Genomic DNA, 19076 nt, shown 5'->3' on the forward strand with positions numbered 1-19076 from the left:
TTGGCTGTCTTTCCGAAGCAAGTGGCCCACATTGATATTGGTTGGTGAGAGAGGCCAATGGTCACTGATGATTGAGTTCACCTGGTGCCTGGACGCCTGCATCCGAGAGCCGTTCGTGGACAGCAAGAGGGCGCGGGAGCTGCAGGGGTTTCTCGATGGAGTCAAGAAGGCCCAGGAGCAGGTGCTGGGGGACCTGTCCATGATCCTGTGTGACCCCTTCGCCATCAACACGCTGGCACTGAGCACTGTCAGGCACCTGCAGGAGCTGGTCGGCCAGGAGACGCTGCCCAGGGACAGCCCCGACCTCCTGCTGCTGCTCCGGCTGCTGGCGCTGGGCCAGGGAGCCTGGGACATGATGACAGCCAGGTCTTCAAGGAGCCCAAGATGGAGGTAGAGCTCATCACCAGGTTCCTCCCGATGCTCATGTCCTTCCTGGTGGATGAATACACTTTCAATGTGGATCAGAAACTTCCGGCTGAGGAGAAAGCTCCAGTCTCATATCCAAACACACTTCCCGAAAGCTTCACTAAGTTTCTGCAGGAGCAGCGCATGGCCTGCGAGATGGGGCTGTACTACGTCCTGCACATCACCAGGCAGAGGAACAAGAACGTGCTCCTCCGCCTGCTGCCAGGCCTGGGGAGGGCGACCTCTATGCGGAGCGCTGTTCCTGCGCCATGGACCGAGGCCAGCCCAGCCTGGAGCCTGCTGCCGCGGCCCCCCGAGCCTCGGGCCGGTGCGTCATCGCGCCCGTGCGCGCTGTGCTCCGCCTGCGCCGCCGGGTGTGTGTGCTACGCAAACGACACCTCCTGCAGCAGGGTGAGGGGCCCGACGTCGGGAGCGGGGCGCCCAGGCCGGGCTGCAGCCCCCAGGCGCCACGCGCGGACCTGGACCGGCCGCAGTTCTTCACCTTCGACGGCCCCGCGGAGCTACCCTCCAGGACGCCACGCAAGAAGCGCAGGCGCAGCCGCCTGGTGCTTTACCCGGAGACCTCGCGCAAGTATCGGCCGCCCGTGGAGCACAGGAGCTGCGCGCAGCGCTGCCTGCTGCTGCTAGTCACCATCGTGGGCTTCCAAGTTCACAACGCTATCGAGAACCTGGACGATAACGCGCAGCGCTATGACCTCGACGGGCTGGAGAAAGCGCTGCAGCGCGCGGTGTTCGGCTAGCCCGCTGCCGTAGCGCGCATCGTGGCGCTGATGCGGGACTACCTGGCCACGCATGTGCACAGTCGTCCGCTCCTCCTGGCGCTGCACGGGCCCAGTGGCGTGGTTAAGAGTCACGTGGGCCGCCTGCTGGCGCGCCACTTCCGCTCGGTGCTGGAGGAGAGGGCAGCTCGTGCTGCAATACCATGCGCGGCACCACTGTCCCGAGGCGCGCGCCGCACAGGACTGCCGCGAGGAGCTGGCGCGGCGCGTGGGCGACGTGGTGGCGCGGGCTGAAGCGGAGGAGAAGACCCCACTCTTGGCGCTGGATGACGTGGAGCTCATGCCGCGGCCGCTGCTGGACAAGCTGCACGGCTTCCTGCAGCCGCAGCGCTCCCACCACTTCCACAGCGCCATCTACGTGCTTCTCAGTGGCGCCGGGGTCACGCGCTTCGTGCTGCAGAACACGTCCAGCGCGCTGCCCTTGCGCCCCAACGGCTCCCGCAGTGCCGAGGCCGCAGCGGCGCAGGCGGAAGAAGACCTGCCCGCCAGCCTGCTGGCTCTGCTGTCCCGGGAGCATCCGCTGTGGCAGGCCGCGGCCATCGTGCCGTTTCTGCTGCTGGACAAGTGGGATGTGGTCAGCTGCTTCCGGGACGAGATGTCGGGCGAGGGCTTCTTTCCTGACCAGGCCCGCGCGGAGGACCTGGCCGCGCAGCTCAGCTTCTACCGCGTGGCTGGCCGCGAGTTTGCTGTCACCGGCTGCAAGCAGGTGGTGGCCACAGTGAACCTCCTGTAGTGGAGGCGCAGGACGGGACGTTTGGGTTAATGGCGGCAGTAGGAGGGCGACCAAGGACCTTGTGGGCTGGTGCAGGCCCCTGAGGTTTCTAGTGAATTTGTGGCTGCCCGGCTGGTGGGTGCGGATCAGCTTGGAGCTCTGCTTCCAGGTCCACACCCGCCTGAGAGTCCCGAGTCTGTCCCTGGGGGCGGCAGGACAGCAGCCACTTCCCTCCTGAACTCGCCCATTGCCCTGGGCGTCCCAGGCATGGTCTGGTGCGTTCTCCCTGTGGCCCCAAGAGGTGGGTTCCCATGGTACAAGGATGATCTCAGGGCCAGCAATTCCCGGAATCACACAGCTGGGACGTGACCCCGCCTCTTGGGGGTGGTCACGTGTTGCTCAGTGCTGGGGTGGAGTTCTCATTCCGGCCCCCCTGGAGATGACCCCGGAGGAGGCCACAGCCAACCATGACAGTGCTGGGGTCCTGGCTGTTTTCTCCACCCACCCCACCCCTCACTCAGGTCGTGTTTTCAGGAGCTCAAGGCTTGCGTGTCTTGACCCTAAGGTGAGGGGAGCGGAGGCGCCTCAGGCAGCCTCTCCCCCTCCTTCCTGGACCCCCCAACCCCGTGCCCGCCAGCCCTGGCTTGGGCTCACTGGGTGACCGAGAGCCCGCGGGGCAAGCGGGAGGTGCCTAGGCCTCTCCCCATCCCCTTCTTCTCCGCACGTGGGACCCTTAGCCCGTGGCGAGCCCCTTGGTCACCACGATTGCGCGACCTCCCTTTCCCTGGGGCCTTTTGTGCCCCGAGTTCAGCCCACCGGCACCCTCTGCGCAGAGCGCCATCCTCACGGCAGTCAACCCCACACTCTCCACGCTCCGCCTCCCGGAAGCCCTCCTGGACGCCTCCCGTGGATGGGCCCACCGCACCCACGGGTGCTTTAGGGGAAGGTGCTTTGGGCGCTTTTTTGCGCCGTGTCTCCTCGGGGGCGGCGGTTGCATCGGGACGGTTCTCGCCTCCTCCCGCAGCCCCGGTGTCTGGGACGCACCCGGCAGACTCACTGCTGCCGCCTTGTGGCGCGCCCGGCCCAGCCGGTGGCTTCTGTGGTCGCCGGGGGCGGAGCGCGCAGCTGGGCCCTGAGTACCCCAGGCCGCCCCTAGCCTCTGTCCCCGCTGCCGGCCCCTCTGCAGTCCCAACCCAGGCCTGCCCGGGAGGAGTGCGCGGGCGGCGATGACCGGTCCCGAAAGGGGTTCAGAGGGCAGCGAGGAGGTTTCACGCCGGCTCGGGGCGCAGTCGAGGTGGGGGCACCGTGAAGGTGGAGGCGGGGCGGCGCCAGAAGCCCCGAGTCGAGCGCACACGGCGCGCGCCCCTGGCAAGTGGGAATCCTTCAGCCCCGAGGCCTGAACTCAGCCCGAAGACCGTGCCCGCCAGCGCTGGTGTCCCTGGAGGGGCCCCGCTAGCTCCCTGAGCAGAGGTCCTGTGGGTCCCCGGAGGGTGTCCTATTCTCTCCCCCTCCTCGCATCCATTCTCGACCTGGTGGTTGGTGTCTGTGGTCCGGTGCGAGGGCCGTCTAGTGGAGACGGGGATTCAGGACGCTTCAAAGTCTGGGATCTCTGGGCGGATGGCAGCGGCTCCCGCGAGCTCGAGCTCGGCAGGCACGCAGGTCCTGGGCCCAGGGCGGGAGCGCTGGCGAGAGGGCTGCCCCGTCCTGCCCAGAGGATCCTGAGGACTCCCGCTGCTCCTGGAGTCTCGGGGAGGGGTCTGGCTCCACGGGGTGGGGGTGGGGGCTACCAGGAAACCTTTGCCTCCTGGGGCTGTGCAGGACCGGCTAGCCAGCGCTGGGAGCCAGGGCTGAGTTCAGCCCAGGTCTGTCCACCCCACCCCCAGGGCTAGGGGAAGGAGCTGGGAGAAGGAGCCCCACCTCTCCCAGGCGAGTATCTGTTCCAGAAGCCCACACAGAGGGACACCCAGCTCTGGTCTGGCCTTCGTGTTGGCTTCAAGGTGGTAACGAGAGAGCTGCAGAGTGGGGGTGTGTTTGCCAGTCCCTGCATGGGTGAATGTTGGGGTGCCCACTGCTCCCCAGGCAGGACTCCCAGGACTGTCACCTCCCCTTCCCACAGAGCACCCACCTGCAGGTGTCACCTGCCGGCAAGCGTGGGCCATTCATCCACCTGTCAGTCAACAACACCCACTGAGCATCCGCTTGTATCAAAAGGTCAGACTTAAGGGGAAATTTTATCTTTTTCTTTCTTTCTTTCTTTCTTTTTTTTCCCACACAGAGTTTTGCTCTTGTTGCCCAGGCTGGAGTGCAATGACATGATCTCGGCTCACTGCAACCTCTGCCTCCTGGGTTCAAGCGATTCTCCTGCCTCAGCCTCCCGAGTAGCTGGGATTACAGGCGCCCGCCACCATGCCTGGGTAATTTTTTTGTATTGTTGGTAGAGACGGTGATTCACTATGTTGGCCAGGCTGGTCGCGAACTCCTGACCTCGTGATCCGCCCACCTCTGCCTCCCAAAGTGCTGGGATTACAGGTGTGAGCCACCGTGCCCGGCCTCTTTTTATTTATTCCTAAAATATTACATTGAGGCCAATTTCTGTGCTTAAGAAGAATGGGCACCAAGTGCTGGGGTGGGGGCTGGTTATAAATGAGGCCACAAATCCTGCTTATTAATAAATTATGTGGTTCAAATCTGAAAAAAAAAAAAAAACACTTGAAAATAAATGTTACCTTCACAGCATATCATGAAGCACATGTTTTTGAGGCAGAATTCTTGGGTTTGAGTTCTGGGTCTGCTACTGAGCAGCTGTATGGGCTGAGGACAGTCACTTGGTCCTTCTGTGCCTGTTTTCTTTCTTTATAAAATTCTTAATATGTTACTGACCTCACAGAATTGTTATGAGGATTATATGAGTTTGACACATGGACAGTGCTCAGAATGATGCACAGTACCTGCATAGTAAGTCCAGAAAAAGCTAACTAATATCATCCTTAAAAAAGGGTTTCCCTTATGTAAGAATGTGAATAATATTTTCCAAATAGGTTTTAGTGCCCGTAAAAGCTTGTTTTTATTGAAAAGGACAACAATGAGAAGACCCTGGTATATTTATTTTTATCACGTAATACAGGTAACATGTTTTTTTCTTTTGGTTTTACTATGAGAAATCTTGACCTAAATTTAATTCTTTGTAATGATATTAGTAGTAGTAAGTTTCTTTATCCCTTAATGTTGCTGTTTCTGTTTATAGTTTAACGTCTGTTGTAGAAAATTACTGCATTTTACATTACCTGTAAAAAAATTACCTATACACTTGATGAATAGAAGTAACACAAATGCAGACATTTTATATGATAAAACAGTTGTATTAGATATTCTTTGTATTTTACATCTTTGCTATTTTTCTAAAAGGAATTGTTTTTTTTTTCAGGCCTGCAGATAAAACATCTAATGAAAAGAATGAGGTATTGTAAAAAAGTAAATGATCTAAAATATTATTTTTAAAACACAACTTCTAAAAGGTAAAAATGAAAAAAAAAGATGTTTTGTTGTAAAGCTGTTTGCTTAGAAAAAGTGATTAAGAAACAGTAACCATTGATAATGATACCTTTTAAGAACAATCTGTCGCTTTAAGAAGTACCTGTATTTTTGCTCATACAAAAAAACGGAGAAATACCGCTTCTGTGCATTTAGTACATGCTATAAATCTTTCGAGGACATTTTGAAACAGTATTATTTATCTTACAGGTCAAAAACCAAACACATCCTGAGGCTGACTTTGCCGACTCAATGGAGCCATCTGAAATAGCCTCAGGGGATTGTGAGTTGTCTCACTCTGTTTATGAGAATTTTATATTGCTAATTGAACAACTTCGAATGGAGTGTAAAGGTAGGACCATTGCATAAATGCAAGGCTTTTTGATGTATCCTGCAGTAGTGTGTGTATACATTGCTGAGAACTGACGTGTGATAGTGAAGCTCATCTCAGAAATATGCTCAGTGTTAAAATAGAGAACTAACTTATACTCTACACCAAAGAGCTATGATAACTCCACTGTACTTTTCTCAGTGTGAGTGGCACTCCCAGTCTTTTTGTTGACTCTGTTTCTCTCCTAATCCTTCCCCCAATGTAAGGTTACCATTTTTTTCTCCACCTGGAATACTGCAAGAATCTTAGGAATCTTAGAACTGTTTTCCCAAATACCGCACCTCCTAAAACCATGGTCTACTCTGCAATCATAATGATAAATTGTTAAAAATTTGGATCTGATCATGTTACTCCTTTGCTTATCATTCAGCTACTACTTCTTATTGCTATAAGGTTAGAGATCTGAATCCTCTAGCTTTATCCTGCATCATTTTTACTCTTCTCTTTCTCTGTGTCCCACCCTGTGTCTTAGATGTTTGTTCCAGCACTGATAGTTTCAGTGAGGTATAACTGATATATGATAGACTGCACGTATATAAAATATACAATCGTGTGCACATTTGAAACCACCATAATCAAGAGAGTTAACATGTTCATCATCCATAAAAGTCTCTTCTTGTCCCTTTGTATTTCTTTATTAAGAAACTGCTAAATTGTTTTCCAAAGTATTTATATTGATTTTGCATTCCAACCAGAGGTATATGACATTTCTTGTTGTTCTGTATCATCACAAGCTCTTATTATTGCTGTTTTTAAGTTTTGAAATTTTAGCCATTCTGATGGGTGTGTATTATGCATGTCATTATGGTTTTAATGTGCATTACCCTAAGGACTAATAATGTTGAGCATCCTGTATATGCTTATTTGCCACCTGTGAACTGTCTTTTCCAATCTATGTAGCTTATGAACATTTAAAATTGAGATTCGATTCAATCAGCTTTTTTATGTACACCAAAGATAGTCAAACCTTTTCATTTTCAAACTGTTATCTTACTAAACGTAGTAAATATTTGAAACTTGTGACAAAATGGTCTCTGTCACAGCCAATCAACTCTGCCATTGTAGTATGAGACCAGCCATAGACAATACATATGTTAAAAAACACAGCTGCGTTCCATTAAAACTTTATTTGCAAAAATAAGAAGCTGCCCCACAGGTTGGATTTTACCCGTCCCTATTATGTGATCATGATTGTGAATAAAGACAGTTTTACTTCTTCTTTTCAACTCAGGTAGCTTTTATTTCCTTTTGTTTCCTAACTGCACTGGCTTCAGTACAATGCTGACTAAAATAGTGAAAGGAGACATTCCTGTATTGTTCCTGATCTTACAGGGAAAGCATTCAGTTTTTCATCATGACACATGTTAGTTCTAGGTTTATCAGAGATGCTCTTTATCATGCTGATGGCATTCCCTTGTATTCTTTGGTTACTGAGAGGGATTTTTTTTTTTAAATCAGGACTGAATGTTGTATTTTATCAAATGCCTCTATCTACTGAGATGATCATATGGTTCTTCTCTTTTAGTTTTTAATGTGGTGAATAACTTATATTTTAATGTCAAACCAACCCTGTATTTAGGGATAAACCCCACTTGTTTATGATGTATTATCCTTCTAATATATCATTGGATTTGATTTGCCAAAGTTTTATTTAGAACGTTTTAAAAGACAATTTTTTAGAGTAGTTTAGCTTCACAGCAAAATTGAAAGGCACAGAGATGATCCCTGTACTCCCTGCCCCCACACGTGCGTAGCCTCCACAATTATCAATATCCTCACCAGAGTGGTACACTTGATCTCATTGATGTTCCTGAATTGATAATCATAATCACCCAAAGTCCATAGTTTATATTAGGGTTCAGTCTCGGTGTCTTATATTCTGTGAATTTGGACAAAGGTATAAGGACATGTATTTATCATTTAGTATTATCCAAAGTAATTTCAGAGCTTTAAAACTCCTTCGTGCTTCATCTGTTCATCTTTTCTGCCTTCGCTCCCCAACTCCTGGCAACCACTGACTTTTTTTACTGTGTCTATAGTTTTGCCTTTTCCAAAATGTCATATAGTTGGTATCAGACAGCGTGTAGCCTTTAGACTGGCATCTTTCACTTGGTAATATGCCTTTGTGGTTCCTTCATGTCTTCTCATGGCATGATCGCTCATTATCGCATGGCTGTACCAGAAGTTGTTCACTTACCTAAAGGAGGATATCTTGGTTTCTTGAGAAACTGGTTAAATTTTTACGTCCATATTCATGAGGGAGTTTTCTCTTTTTGTAATATCATTGTCAGATTTTGGTTCAGGGTAATGCTAGAGTGACAGAATGAGTTGTATTTCTCCTCTATTTTTTTTTGAGGGTACGGGGAGAGGTCATGTAAAATTGTTATATTGCTTCTTACATATTTGGTAGAATTCACCAGCATAGCTATCTGGGCCTGGAGTTTTCTTTCTAGGAAGGCTTTACTTGTGCTTTCTTTTATAGATATAGGACAGTTCATGTTATTCCTTCTTAAATTGGACCTTGGTAATTTTTGTTTTTCAAGGAAAGTGTCCGTTTTATCAAAGTTGTCATGTTTAGTCACGTAAAGCTCACCTTATTATATTGCTATTCTTTTAGTATCTGTAGAATCTATAAAAATGTCGTATTTGGCCGGGCGCAGTGGCTCACCCCTGTAATCCCAGCACTTTGGGAGGCCGAGGCGGGCAGATCACGAGGTCAGGAGATCGAGACCATCCTGGCTAACACGGTGAAACCCCGTCTCTACTAAAAAATACAAAAAAATTAGCCGGGCGAGGTGGCGGGCACCTGTAGTCCCAGCTACGTGGGAGGCTGAGGCAGGAGAATGGCGTGAACCCCGGGGGACGGAGCCTACAGTGAGCCGAGATCGCGCCACTGCACTCCAGCCTGGGTGAAAGAGCGAGACTCCTTCTCAAAAAAAAAAAAAAAAAAAAAGTCATATTACTATGTTTCTGAAATTAGTAATTTACATCTTCTTTTTTATGATCAACCTGGCTAGAGTTTTATCACTTTTATTGACCTCCTCAAAGTGTGTGGTTTTACTGATTTTTTTTCCTATTGTTTTTCTGTTTTATTGGTTTCATCTTTGATGTTGTGGTCTGTTCGTCCTGCTATAACAAAATACTATAGACTGGGTAGCTTATAAACAACAGAAATGGATTTCTCACAAAAGTCCAAGATCTAGGTGCTGGCAGATTCGGTGTCTGGTGAGGGACCAATTCCTGATTCATAGATCTCTTTTTTCCCCCTGTGTCCTCACATGGCGGAACAGGTGAATGAGCCCTCTGGGGTCTATATATAAGGGCAGTAATCCCATTCATGAGGGCTTGGCTCCCATGAGCTAATTACCTCCACAAAGCCCCACCTTCTGATAACATCACCTCTGTGATTAAGTTTAAGCATACTAGTTCTGGGAGGATGCAAATGTCAGACCATAGCAGATGCTTATTATATCATTTCCTCTGCTTGCTTTGAGTTTAATTTGTTGTTGTTCTTTTTTAGTTTCTTCTCTTTTTTTAGTTTATTAAGATAAAAGTCAAGACCATTGACTTGAGAGTCTTCTAATATAGACATTAAGTGCTAAAAAATTTTAAGTACTGTTGTAGCTGTGTTCCACAAATCCTGATATGTAGTATTTTCATTTTCATTCAGTTCAAAATACTCTCTAATTTCTCTTTGCATCATGTCTTTGACCTAGGGTTATTTAGATGTGTATTACTTTGTTTTAAAATATTTGAATATTTTGATGAGATATTTTGTTACTAATTTGTGATTTCATTGCCATGTGGTCAGGGAACATACTTTGTATGACTTAAATCTTTCTGACTTAATTCTTTCGTTAAGATTGATTGCAGGCCGGGTGCAGTGGCTCACGCCTGTAATCCCAGCACTTTGGGAGGCTGAGGCGGGTGGATCACGAGGTCAGGAGATCAAGACCATCCTGACCAATACGGTGAAACCCCGTCTCTACTAAAAATACAAAAAATTAGCCAGGCGTGGTGGCAGGATGAGGCAGGAGAATGGGGTGAACCCAGGAGGCGGAGCTTGCAGTGAGCCCAGATCCCGCCACTGTACTCCAGCCTGGGTGACAGTGAGACTCCGTCTCAAAAAAAAAAGATTGATTGCAGAACCTAGAATGTGGTCTGTTTGGTAAGTGCTCACGGGGTACTTGAGAAGCGTGGTGTTGTTCAAGTGTACTCCATTCTTGCTGATTTGCTGCTCCCTTGTTTTATCACTTATTGAGTAAGTGATATTCAAATCTCAGACTGTACTTGTGAATTTGTCTATTTGGTCTATTGATTTTTGCCTCATATATTTTGAAGCTGTTATTAGGTGCACAGACATTTGAGATTATATGTTCTTGATTAACAGAACTTTTTTTTTTTTATTTTTAGTAGAGATGGGGTTTCACCATGTTAGCCAGGATGGTCTCGATCTCCTGATCTTGTGATCCACCCACCTTGGCCTCCCAAAGTGCTGGGATTACAGGCGTGAGCCACCGCACCCAGCCGATTAACTGAATTTTTTAAAGTCATTAGGAAATGACTGTTTACAGCTAGTAATTTTTTTTTTTTTTTTTGCTGTGAAATCTACTTTGGTATTAACATAGCCATTTCTTCTCAGGCTTCTTTTGTCAACTCTTAGCCTGGTATATCTTTTTCCATTCTTTTGAACAATTTATGTTTTTACATTTAAAGTGCTTTTTTTTTTATAGGAAGCATGGAGTAGGTTCTTGCATTTTTATCCAGTCTGACAATCTGCCTTTTAATTGAGATTTTTAGGCCAGTTCCATTTATAATGTGCTTATTGATACAGTGAGGTTTGTCTGTCATCAAGCTGTTTGATTTCCATTGGTCCCTCCAGTTCTTTGTTCTCTTCTTTTTCTGCTTTCTTCTCAATTAGTCCAGTAATTTTTATGATTTATTTTTATCTCCCTTTTATGGCTTATTAGCGATAACTGTTTTTTTCTATCTTAGCAGTTGCACTACAATTTATAGTATATGATTTTAACTTATCACAGTCCACCTTCAAAAAATATTATGGCATATCATATATGGCATAAGAAAATTATGAATGAAAACCCAAACATTGTATGTTCTCACTTGTAAGTGGGAACTATGCTATGAGGATGCAGGGGCCTAAGAATGATACAGTGGAGGTTAGGGACTTGTGGGGAAATCGTGGGAGGGGGGTGAGGGATAAAAGACTACGGACTGGATACAGTGTATGCTGCCTGAGTGATGGGTGCACCAAAATCTCAGAAACCACCACTGAAGAACTGATTCATGTAACCAAGGACCACCTGTTACCCGAAAACCTATTGAAATTTTTTAAAAAAGAAAATTGGAATAGTATACTTTCATTTCCTCTCTCCCAGCCAGATACTTCTGGATTTGTAGGATTATGGTTTTCTTTACATTTAGAAAGTTTTGGCCATTCTTTTTTTTATTTTTCTGTCTCTCTTTTTCCCTCTTTGGGGACTTATTCCTGCTTGAAGTTTTTGCATAGTTCACTGATGTCTCAAATTTATGAATCTTCTCTTTGGTGATGTCTAATCTGTGTTCACTTCCATCCATTTTAGCTTTCATTCCTCACATTGTAATTTGAATCTCTACAAGTGTAGTTTGCTTTAAAGAAAAATCTTCCATGCCTCTGCCTGTCTGCTTGAGCTTAATTTTAATATACAGTTGAGTTCCATATGAACAGCTTGATCTTTCTGATCTTGCTTTTATGATTTGGTCTAATTTCCTGCTCCTGAGGCAAGATCTTTGTGATGACTCTATTCATTGCCATGCGAAGTCTGAGTTTTCCCAGCATCACTCATGGGAATGGACACTCTTTTTGGCACATTGTAAGCACCAGACATGTTTCTTTCCAGTGTTTTTTAGATGTTTTCTTCCCCTTGGTCTGGGGCAGTTTTCTGGCACACATGTGCTGTTTGTTACTCTGCTAGATACCCAGGAGGTATTTTTGCAGATCTTCAGTGTTCTTTCCCTGTACTCTGTCTCCTTTCCGGTGTTCTGTTTTGTGATCTCTGTCTGCCTTGGCTTTACCAGACTCTCAGCTTCATCATCTCATCTCAGGGAATCTGGTGGACTCTATGTCAGTTTTTTCTCTCTGTGCGGTAGCCAGGAAACTCCGTGAAGGCAGGGAGCTGGAGTGTTGGATGAATTTCCTTTGTTTCCTGTCTTACGGGAATCATTGTCTTCATTACCTAAAGTCCACTGCCTGGTAAATCATTGTATAATATATTTTGTCTGTTTTCTTTTTGGTTGTTTCAGGCAAGAAGGTAAATCAGTACTTGCTGTCCATCGTGGCCAGAGGCAGATTGCAGCAGAGCTTCAGCACCTGCTGTCGACTGGCAAAAATGCTTTTCTACCCCTTTGCTTAACTGCTTCCTTCTCACCCTTCATTTCTCAGTGTAGCCATCTCTTCCTCAGGGAAATCTTCCATGGGCCCATTATAGATCAAATTCTCCTATGTGATCATAGAACTCTGTTTTCTTACACCATCTATCTGAATTTATAATTGTCATTTTTGTTGTGTTTGTTCCTCACTTCACTTAAGGCTAAATGAGAGTAGAGGTCTTGTCTGTTTTATCTGCAGAGCTTAGTAGAATGTCTGCCACATTGTAGGCACTCAGTGCTTATTTGTTCAATGTATGAAGAAGACAATGTTAAAAATGCACAGTTTTTTAATACCTAAAAAGTACTCATATATTTTATTTCTACCTTGTTTTCTCCCTGACACAGATTCTGTTAGCCTACTAAGAATCCGAGACATATTTTGTTTGTGGGAATGCTTACTGAAATGTAACAATAATCACTGTGACCAACTTACAGTAAAAATTAAACAAATGGAAAATATGGTCAGTGTACTACAAAATGAGCTATCTGAAACAAAAAAGACAAAATTACAGTTAGAACTTCGAAAAATCGAATGGGAGAAAGAGCTGTACGATTTGAGGTATGACGTTCTAGTTCTAAAGAAATGTTTATACTAAAGACAATATATCAGAATTTTTGTAATTGCTGACTTACCTTCTGCAGATTAACGGGGGAGAAACCTTTTTGGTCTTGTGGAATATGAAATTCTTGGAAATAATAAAACAAATTTATTAACTGTGAACTCTTCTAATAAATAAATGTATATTCTTTGCAATCTAAATGGCCATATAGAAGTCCACCATATAAAATCTTGTTATTCATTTAACAAATTGTAATTTGGGTTTTAAAATTATCTTGTATTTATAATTAATGATGTAAGGAACGTCTTTTATCATTACTATTATTTGTAGACACAGGGTCTCACTCTGTGCCTGGGGCTGGAGTTCACTGGTGTAATCATACCTCCCTGCAGCCTTGAACTCCATCCTCCTGCCTCAGCGTCCTAAATAGCTGGGACTCCAGGTGCACGTTCTCATGCTTGGCTAACTTTTTAAGTGTTTTGTAGAGATGGGGTATCACTATGTTGCTCAGGATGATCTCCAGTTCCCAACCTCAAGCATTCCTTCTGCAAAATTGGCCTCCCAAATCATTAGTATGACAGACATGAGCCATCATGCCCAGCCCAGAACATTTTTTATACAAATGTTTTTCTACATTCCTAAACTGTTTGCTTTGAATAAATTCTCCAATATAGAATTATTGGTTGAAATATAGGAACTTTTTAAAAAGGCCTTTGATCAATATTTCTTAATTTTTCACAAGAATGTTTGTGTTAATTTATAGTTCAAGCAACAGAGCATGAACTGGTCACTTTTCTAGACGCAAAGTAATTTTCAAAAAGTTTATACAGTTTTATTCTTTCTGAAAAATTTTTTTTAATTTCATGGCTTTAGGGATACAAGTGGTTTTCAGTTAAATGGATGAATTGTATGGTGGTGAAGTCTGGGATTTTAGTGCGCCCATCACCCAAGTAGTACACGTTGTACCTCAGTAGGTAGTTTCTCATCCCTCACCCTTCTCCCACACTCTCCCACTTCTGATTCTCCGACGTCCATTATACCACTTTGTCTGCATTTGTGCGCCCATAGCTTAACTCCCTATTATGAGTGAGAACGTGGTTTTATTTGGCTTTCCATTCCTGAGTTAGTTCACTTAGAATAATGGCCTCCAGTCCCTTCCAAGTTGCTGCAAAAGACATTATTTCATTCTTCTTATGGCTGAGTAGTACTCCATGACATATATATACCACATATTTATTCCATTCATTGGTTGATGGACACTTAGGTTGATTCTGTATCTTTGCAATTGTGAAATGTGCTGCAATAGACATACGTTTGCAGGTGTCTTTTTTGATATAATGATTTCTTTTCCTTTGGGTAGATACCCAGTAGGGGATTGTTGGATTGAATGGTAGCTCTATTTTAGTTCTTTGAGAAATCTCTCTACTGTTTTTCATAGAGGTTGTACTAATTTACATTCCTACCAGCAGTGTATAAGCATTCCCTTTTCACCACATCTGTACCAACATCTATTGTTTTTTGAGTTTTTAATAATGAGCATTCTGGCTGGAGTAAGGTGATATCTCCTTGTTGTTTTAGTTTGTATTTCCGTGAATATTAGCGATGTTGAGCATTTTTAAATATGTTTGTTGGCCATTTGTGCATCTTCTTTTGAAAAATGTCTGTTCATGTCATTTGTGTACTTTTTGATGGGATTATTTGCATTTTCTTGCTGATTTGTTTGTCCTTTGTCAGATGCATAGTTTGCAAATATTTTCTCCTATTCTGTAGGTTGCCTGTTACTCTGATGATTATTTCTTTTGCTGTGCAGAAGCCTTTTCTTTTCTTTTTTTTGAGGCAGAGTTTCACTCTTGTTGCCCAGGCTGGAGTATAATGGTGTGATCTCAGCTCATAGCTACCTCCGCCTCCCAGGTTCAAGTGATTCTCCTGCCGCAGCCTCCTGAGTAGCTGTGATTGAAGGCATTGCCACCACGCCTGGCTAATTTTGTATTTTTAGTAAGACAAGGTTTCTCCATGTTGGTCAGGCTGGTCTTGAACTCCTGACCTCAGGTGATTCTCCCACCTAGGCCTCCGTGTCACTGCACTCCAGCCTGGGTGACAGAGCGAGACTCTGTCTCAAAAACAAACAAACAAAAAATATATATATATATATTTTTTGGTTTTGGGTTAAATTGATGAATTGTATGGTGGTGAAGTCTGGGATTTTAGTGTGCCCATCACCTGAGTAGTACACATTGTACCTCAGTAGGTAGTTTCATATATATACGTGTGTGTATATATATACGTGTATATATATATCCGTATATATATACGTGTATATATATATATATACACGGATATATATATACACGTATATATATACACACACGTATATATATATTTTTTTGGTAGAGATGAGGTCTCACTATGTTGCCCAGGCTGGTCTCAAACTTCTGGGCTCAAGTCATTCTCCTGCCTTGGCCTCCCAAAGTACCAGGATTACAGATGTGAGCCACATGTTAGGCCTAAGCCATCTTGAGTTAATTTTTATATATGGTGAGAGATAGGGATCCAGTTTCATTCTTCTACATGTGGCTATTCAATTTTCCCAACACCATTTATTGAATAGGGTGTTCTTTGCCCAGTTTATGTCTTTGTACGCTTTGTGAAAGGTCAGTTGGTTATACATATTTGGCTTTATTTCTAGGTTCTGTATTCTGTTCCATTGGTCTACATATGTACTTTTATACAAGTACCCCCCTTTTGGTTACTTTAGCCTTGTCATATGGTTTTAGATCTGGTAATGTGATGTCTCTGGACTCCTTCTTTTTGCTTGGGATTGCTTTGGCTATTCAGGCTCTTTTTTGATTCCCTGTGAATTTTAGGGGTACTTTCTCTAATTCTGTGAAGAAGGACAGTGGTGTGTTAATAGGAATTGCATGGAATCTGTAGATTGCTTTGGTTAATATGATCATTTTCACTATATTGATTCTCCTAATCTATGAACATAGGGCATATTTCCATTTGTTTGTGTCATCTATGATTTCCTTCAGCAGTGCTTTCTAGTTCTCCTTGCAGAGCTCTTTCACCTCCTTGGTTAAGTATATTCCTAGGTTTTTCTTGTTGTTGTTGTTGCAGCTATTGTAAAAGGGATTAGGTTCTTGATTAGTTTCTCACCTTGGTCATTCTTGACGTTTACTAGTGCTTCTGATTTGTGTACATTGATTTCGTAACATGAGACTTTTACTGATTTCATTGATCAAATCTAGGAGTCTTTAGGGTTTTCTAAGCTAAAACAGAGATAGTTTGACTTTCTCTTTTCCAATTTGGATGCTCTTTATTTATTTCTCTTACCTGATTGCTCTGGCTAGGACTTCCCAGTTTTATTCTAAATATGCATGAAATAAGAAGTAAAATGGACAGTAATTGATGATTATTTTATTCCATATCTCTCATATGCAGATAAAATTAATTCCAAATTCATTGTTGAAACACATATTATCTTTTACTTTTAAATTAAATATTAGATCCTGTCTTGTTCCAAAAAGGGATTTTAAAAAATTGGTCATAAAATACTTGAGAATCAAGAAGATAAGTTGAAAGTGTTACCAAAAAGAGAAACATAAAAAGGATGGGGTAACAGTTATAGACAGCTTAGGCTAGTCTTGGATTATAGTAATCTGCAGATACATGTTGTGTGAATGACATCTGAAGGTGTTATCTTACACTGTAAATCATTTTTATGACTACACATACACTATTTCATGAAGATGAAAACGCATTTCTAGTGAATTTCTAAACTTGTTTGTAAACAGTAACTTATTTTAAATTAGCTAACTCTAAATGATCTGTTCTAATTAATTTTCAACTTGCATAATGTGAAAAAGAAGTAGTTTTCAACTTGTAACTTCACTGAAAAATTTCAAATATGCTTTTCCATAATATTTACCAGGGTTACTAGTAACAGAAACTTACCAGTTAATGGAATATTTCTTTCCTCACTACCTCTCAAATATATATGTCCCTTGGAAGAGATCAAAGTGAGAAATTAAAAACATGAGAACTAGAAAGGAAACAAGAGCATAGGAGTTTTTATGAGGATAATAAACCCACATGGGAAGAGCCAGATCACAAAATAAACTTTTTTATTTTTTAACAAAAGACATTTTAATGTAATCCATGTTTAACTGCAGACTTGCCTTAAAACAAGAAAAAGAGGAGAAAAGAAATGCCGATATGTTGTATAATAAAGATAGTGAACAGTCAAGAATAAAAGAAGAGGAGTGTGGGAAAGTGGTTGAAACACAGCAACAACTTAAATGGAATCCGAGCAGACTTGTTAAGAAATTGAGGACAGTAAGAAATAACTTGGATCTGGTAAATTAATCTTTGGTGTAAACTTCATTTTTCTAACTTTATGTTTCATCAGTATTACTTATAATTTTTTGGCTTCACGTACATCATTTAGGTTTAAAACAAACCAAAACTGTTATTTCCTCTTAAGAATGAACTATGACATTTATAGATAAAATTATTTACTGTAAACCTTGGCACCTAATAGATGCTTAGTCTGTGTTTTTAGAATGGAGGATAAGTTGAGTTTAATCACTAACATAGCTGTTCATTTACACTTTTTTTTATGTTAAAATACAGGCTAAATAGCTTTGAAACTATAAGGACACTAGTTAAATGTTTTGAAAGAAATTTTATTTCACAATGCTGTATCTTCCCATATTTAAGAACTGTTTTTCCTCTTTGACAGATTTAGCTGTCATGTATGCAATTAAGATTTGAGTGATTCTTGAGGGATAAAAGTTCTTGTGTTTTAACAGGCTACTTCCTTTTAACCGTTTTATAAGAGAGGCTCTGCTCTTAACCTTTTAGATTTTCTTTTTCAGTGCTATTAGACCAAAACCTCCGTGTTATCTCTAGGTTGTGCAGGAGAGAAACGATGCCCAGAAGCAACTTTCTGAAGAACAGAATGCCAGAATATTACAATATCAGATTCTGACGAGTAAACAAAAGGAACTAGAAATGGCTCAAAAGAAAATTAATTCTGAGGTATTTTCTTTAGTCATTTTCAAATATGTTTTTGTATGTGAATATATTTTTAAAAAACAACTCTGTGCAACTTGGAAAGTACAATGGATTTTTGAACTCACACACACACACACACACACACACACACATTTGGGGGTGGTGATAGTGGTTCTGGTATTTTTGGCTCATTGAATAAAGTCATGTTCTTAATTCAACTCCATTTGTTTGCAAGAGTCAAGTAGTGACATTCACAGTGGCCTTATCCAAAGGAGAAACATTTGTTATTTTTCATAGAATTAATGATCTTTCCACAATCTCAAAATCCTTGCTACTAACAACAGATGTTCTAGTTTTCAGACATTATTTCATCTTCCTAATATATTAATGGAGAGGTTAGATTATTATTTCCACTGGTAGTAAGGATGAAATGTATAGCCAGTTCAGAGGCCATACTTCAGATGCCGTTTCCCTTACTTTTGAGGAGAGTAACAGTTTGCTCCAAGTAGCATCTCATTTCAGTGCAAAGAGCTTTGAAAACAATGATATGCCATAATATAAACTTGGTGATAATTTATTGGTAAGTGTTTTGTTCTTAGAAAAATAGTTCAGTGTTTGGGAGACTGAGGCGGGTAGATCACGAGGTCAGGAGATCAAGACCATCCTGGCTAACATGGTGAAACCCCGTCTTTACTAAAAATACAAAAAAAATTAGCCAGGCGTGGTGGCGGGCACCTGTAGTCCCAGCTACTCGGGAGGCTGAGGCAGGAGAATGGTGTGAACCCGGGTGGCGGAGCTTGCAGTCAGCCGAAATTGGGCCACTGCCCTCCAGCCTGGGCGACAGTGCGAGACTCGTCTCAAAAAAAAAAAAAAAAAGAAAAATAGTTCAGTGTATTTCCCCGTTTCATGCTTATTTCTGTTTCAGACATTATAAAGAGGAAACATAAGTTATTGTAATAACAGATAATCTCATGATTTTCTAAGAAAAGCTCTGTAACTTCTTTTTTACCACTGGTGTTTTGAAATAAGCCTCTTTTATATTTATATATTTACAACACAGAAGTAATCGTGGTTTGGTGGAAGAGCACTAGAAGTAAAGGAAGGGGACCTAGGGAAAATCCTGCAACTTGCATATTTTTTGACCTCTCCTTTCAGAATTGTGATATAAATGAGTTCAGTGATATATGTACACGTGCTTGGTACAAGGCCAGGTGAAGTGGCTCACGCCTGTAATC

General features: G+C 43.2%; 1 protein-coding gene and 1 pseudogene across 1 annotated transcript in view; both read left to right on the forward strand.

The window, feature by feature from the left end:
- Nucleotides 1-19076, forward strand: part of CCDC144A (coiled-coil domain containing 144A) — a 75962-nt gene that overhangs the window by 17714 nt on the left and 39172 nt on the right. Inside the window, exons 8-12 of the mRNA XM_055255895.2 lie at nt 5342-5375; nt 5659-5800; nt 12611-12824; nt 16998-17181; nt 17737-17865. Of these exons, the coding sequence (XP_055111870.1) occupies nt 5342-5375; nt 5659-5800; nt 12611-12824; nt 16998-17181; nt 17737-17865 (703 nt within the window). The remainder of the gene's footprint in view (nt 1-5341; nt 5376-5658; nt 5801-12610; nt 12825-16997; nt 17182-17736; nt 17866-19076) is intronic.
- LOC129469390 (torsin-4A-like) lies at nt 675-5090 on the forward strand (annotated as a pseudogene).

Source organism: Symphalangus syndactylus, chromosome 20 (genome assembly GCF_028878055.3).
Source record: "Symphalangus syndactylus isolate Jambi chromosome 20, NHGRI_mSymSyn1-v2.1_pri, whole genome shotgun sequence".
NCBI lineage: Eukaryota > Metazoa > Chordata > Mammalia > Primates > Hylobatidae > Symphalangus > Symphalangus syndactylus.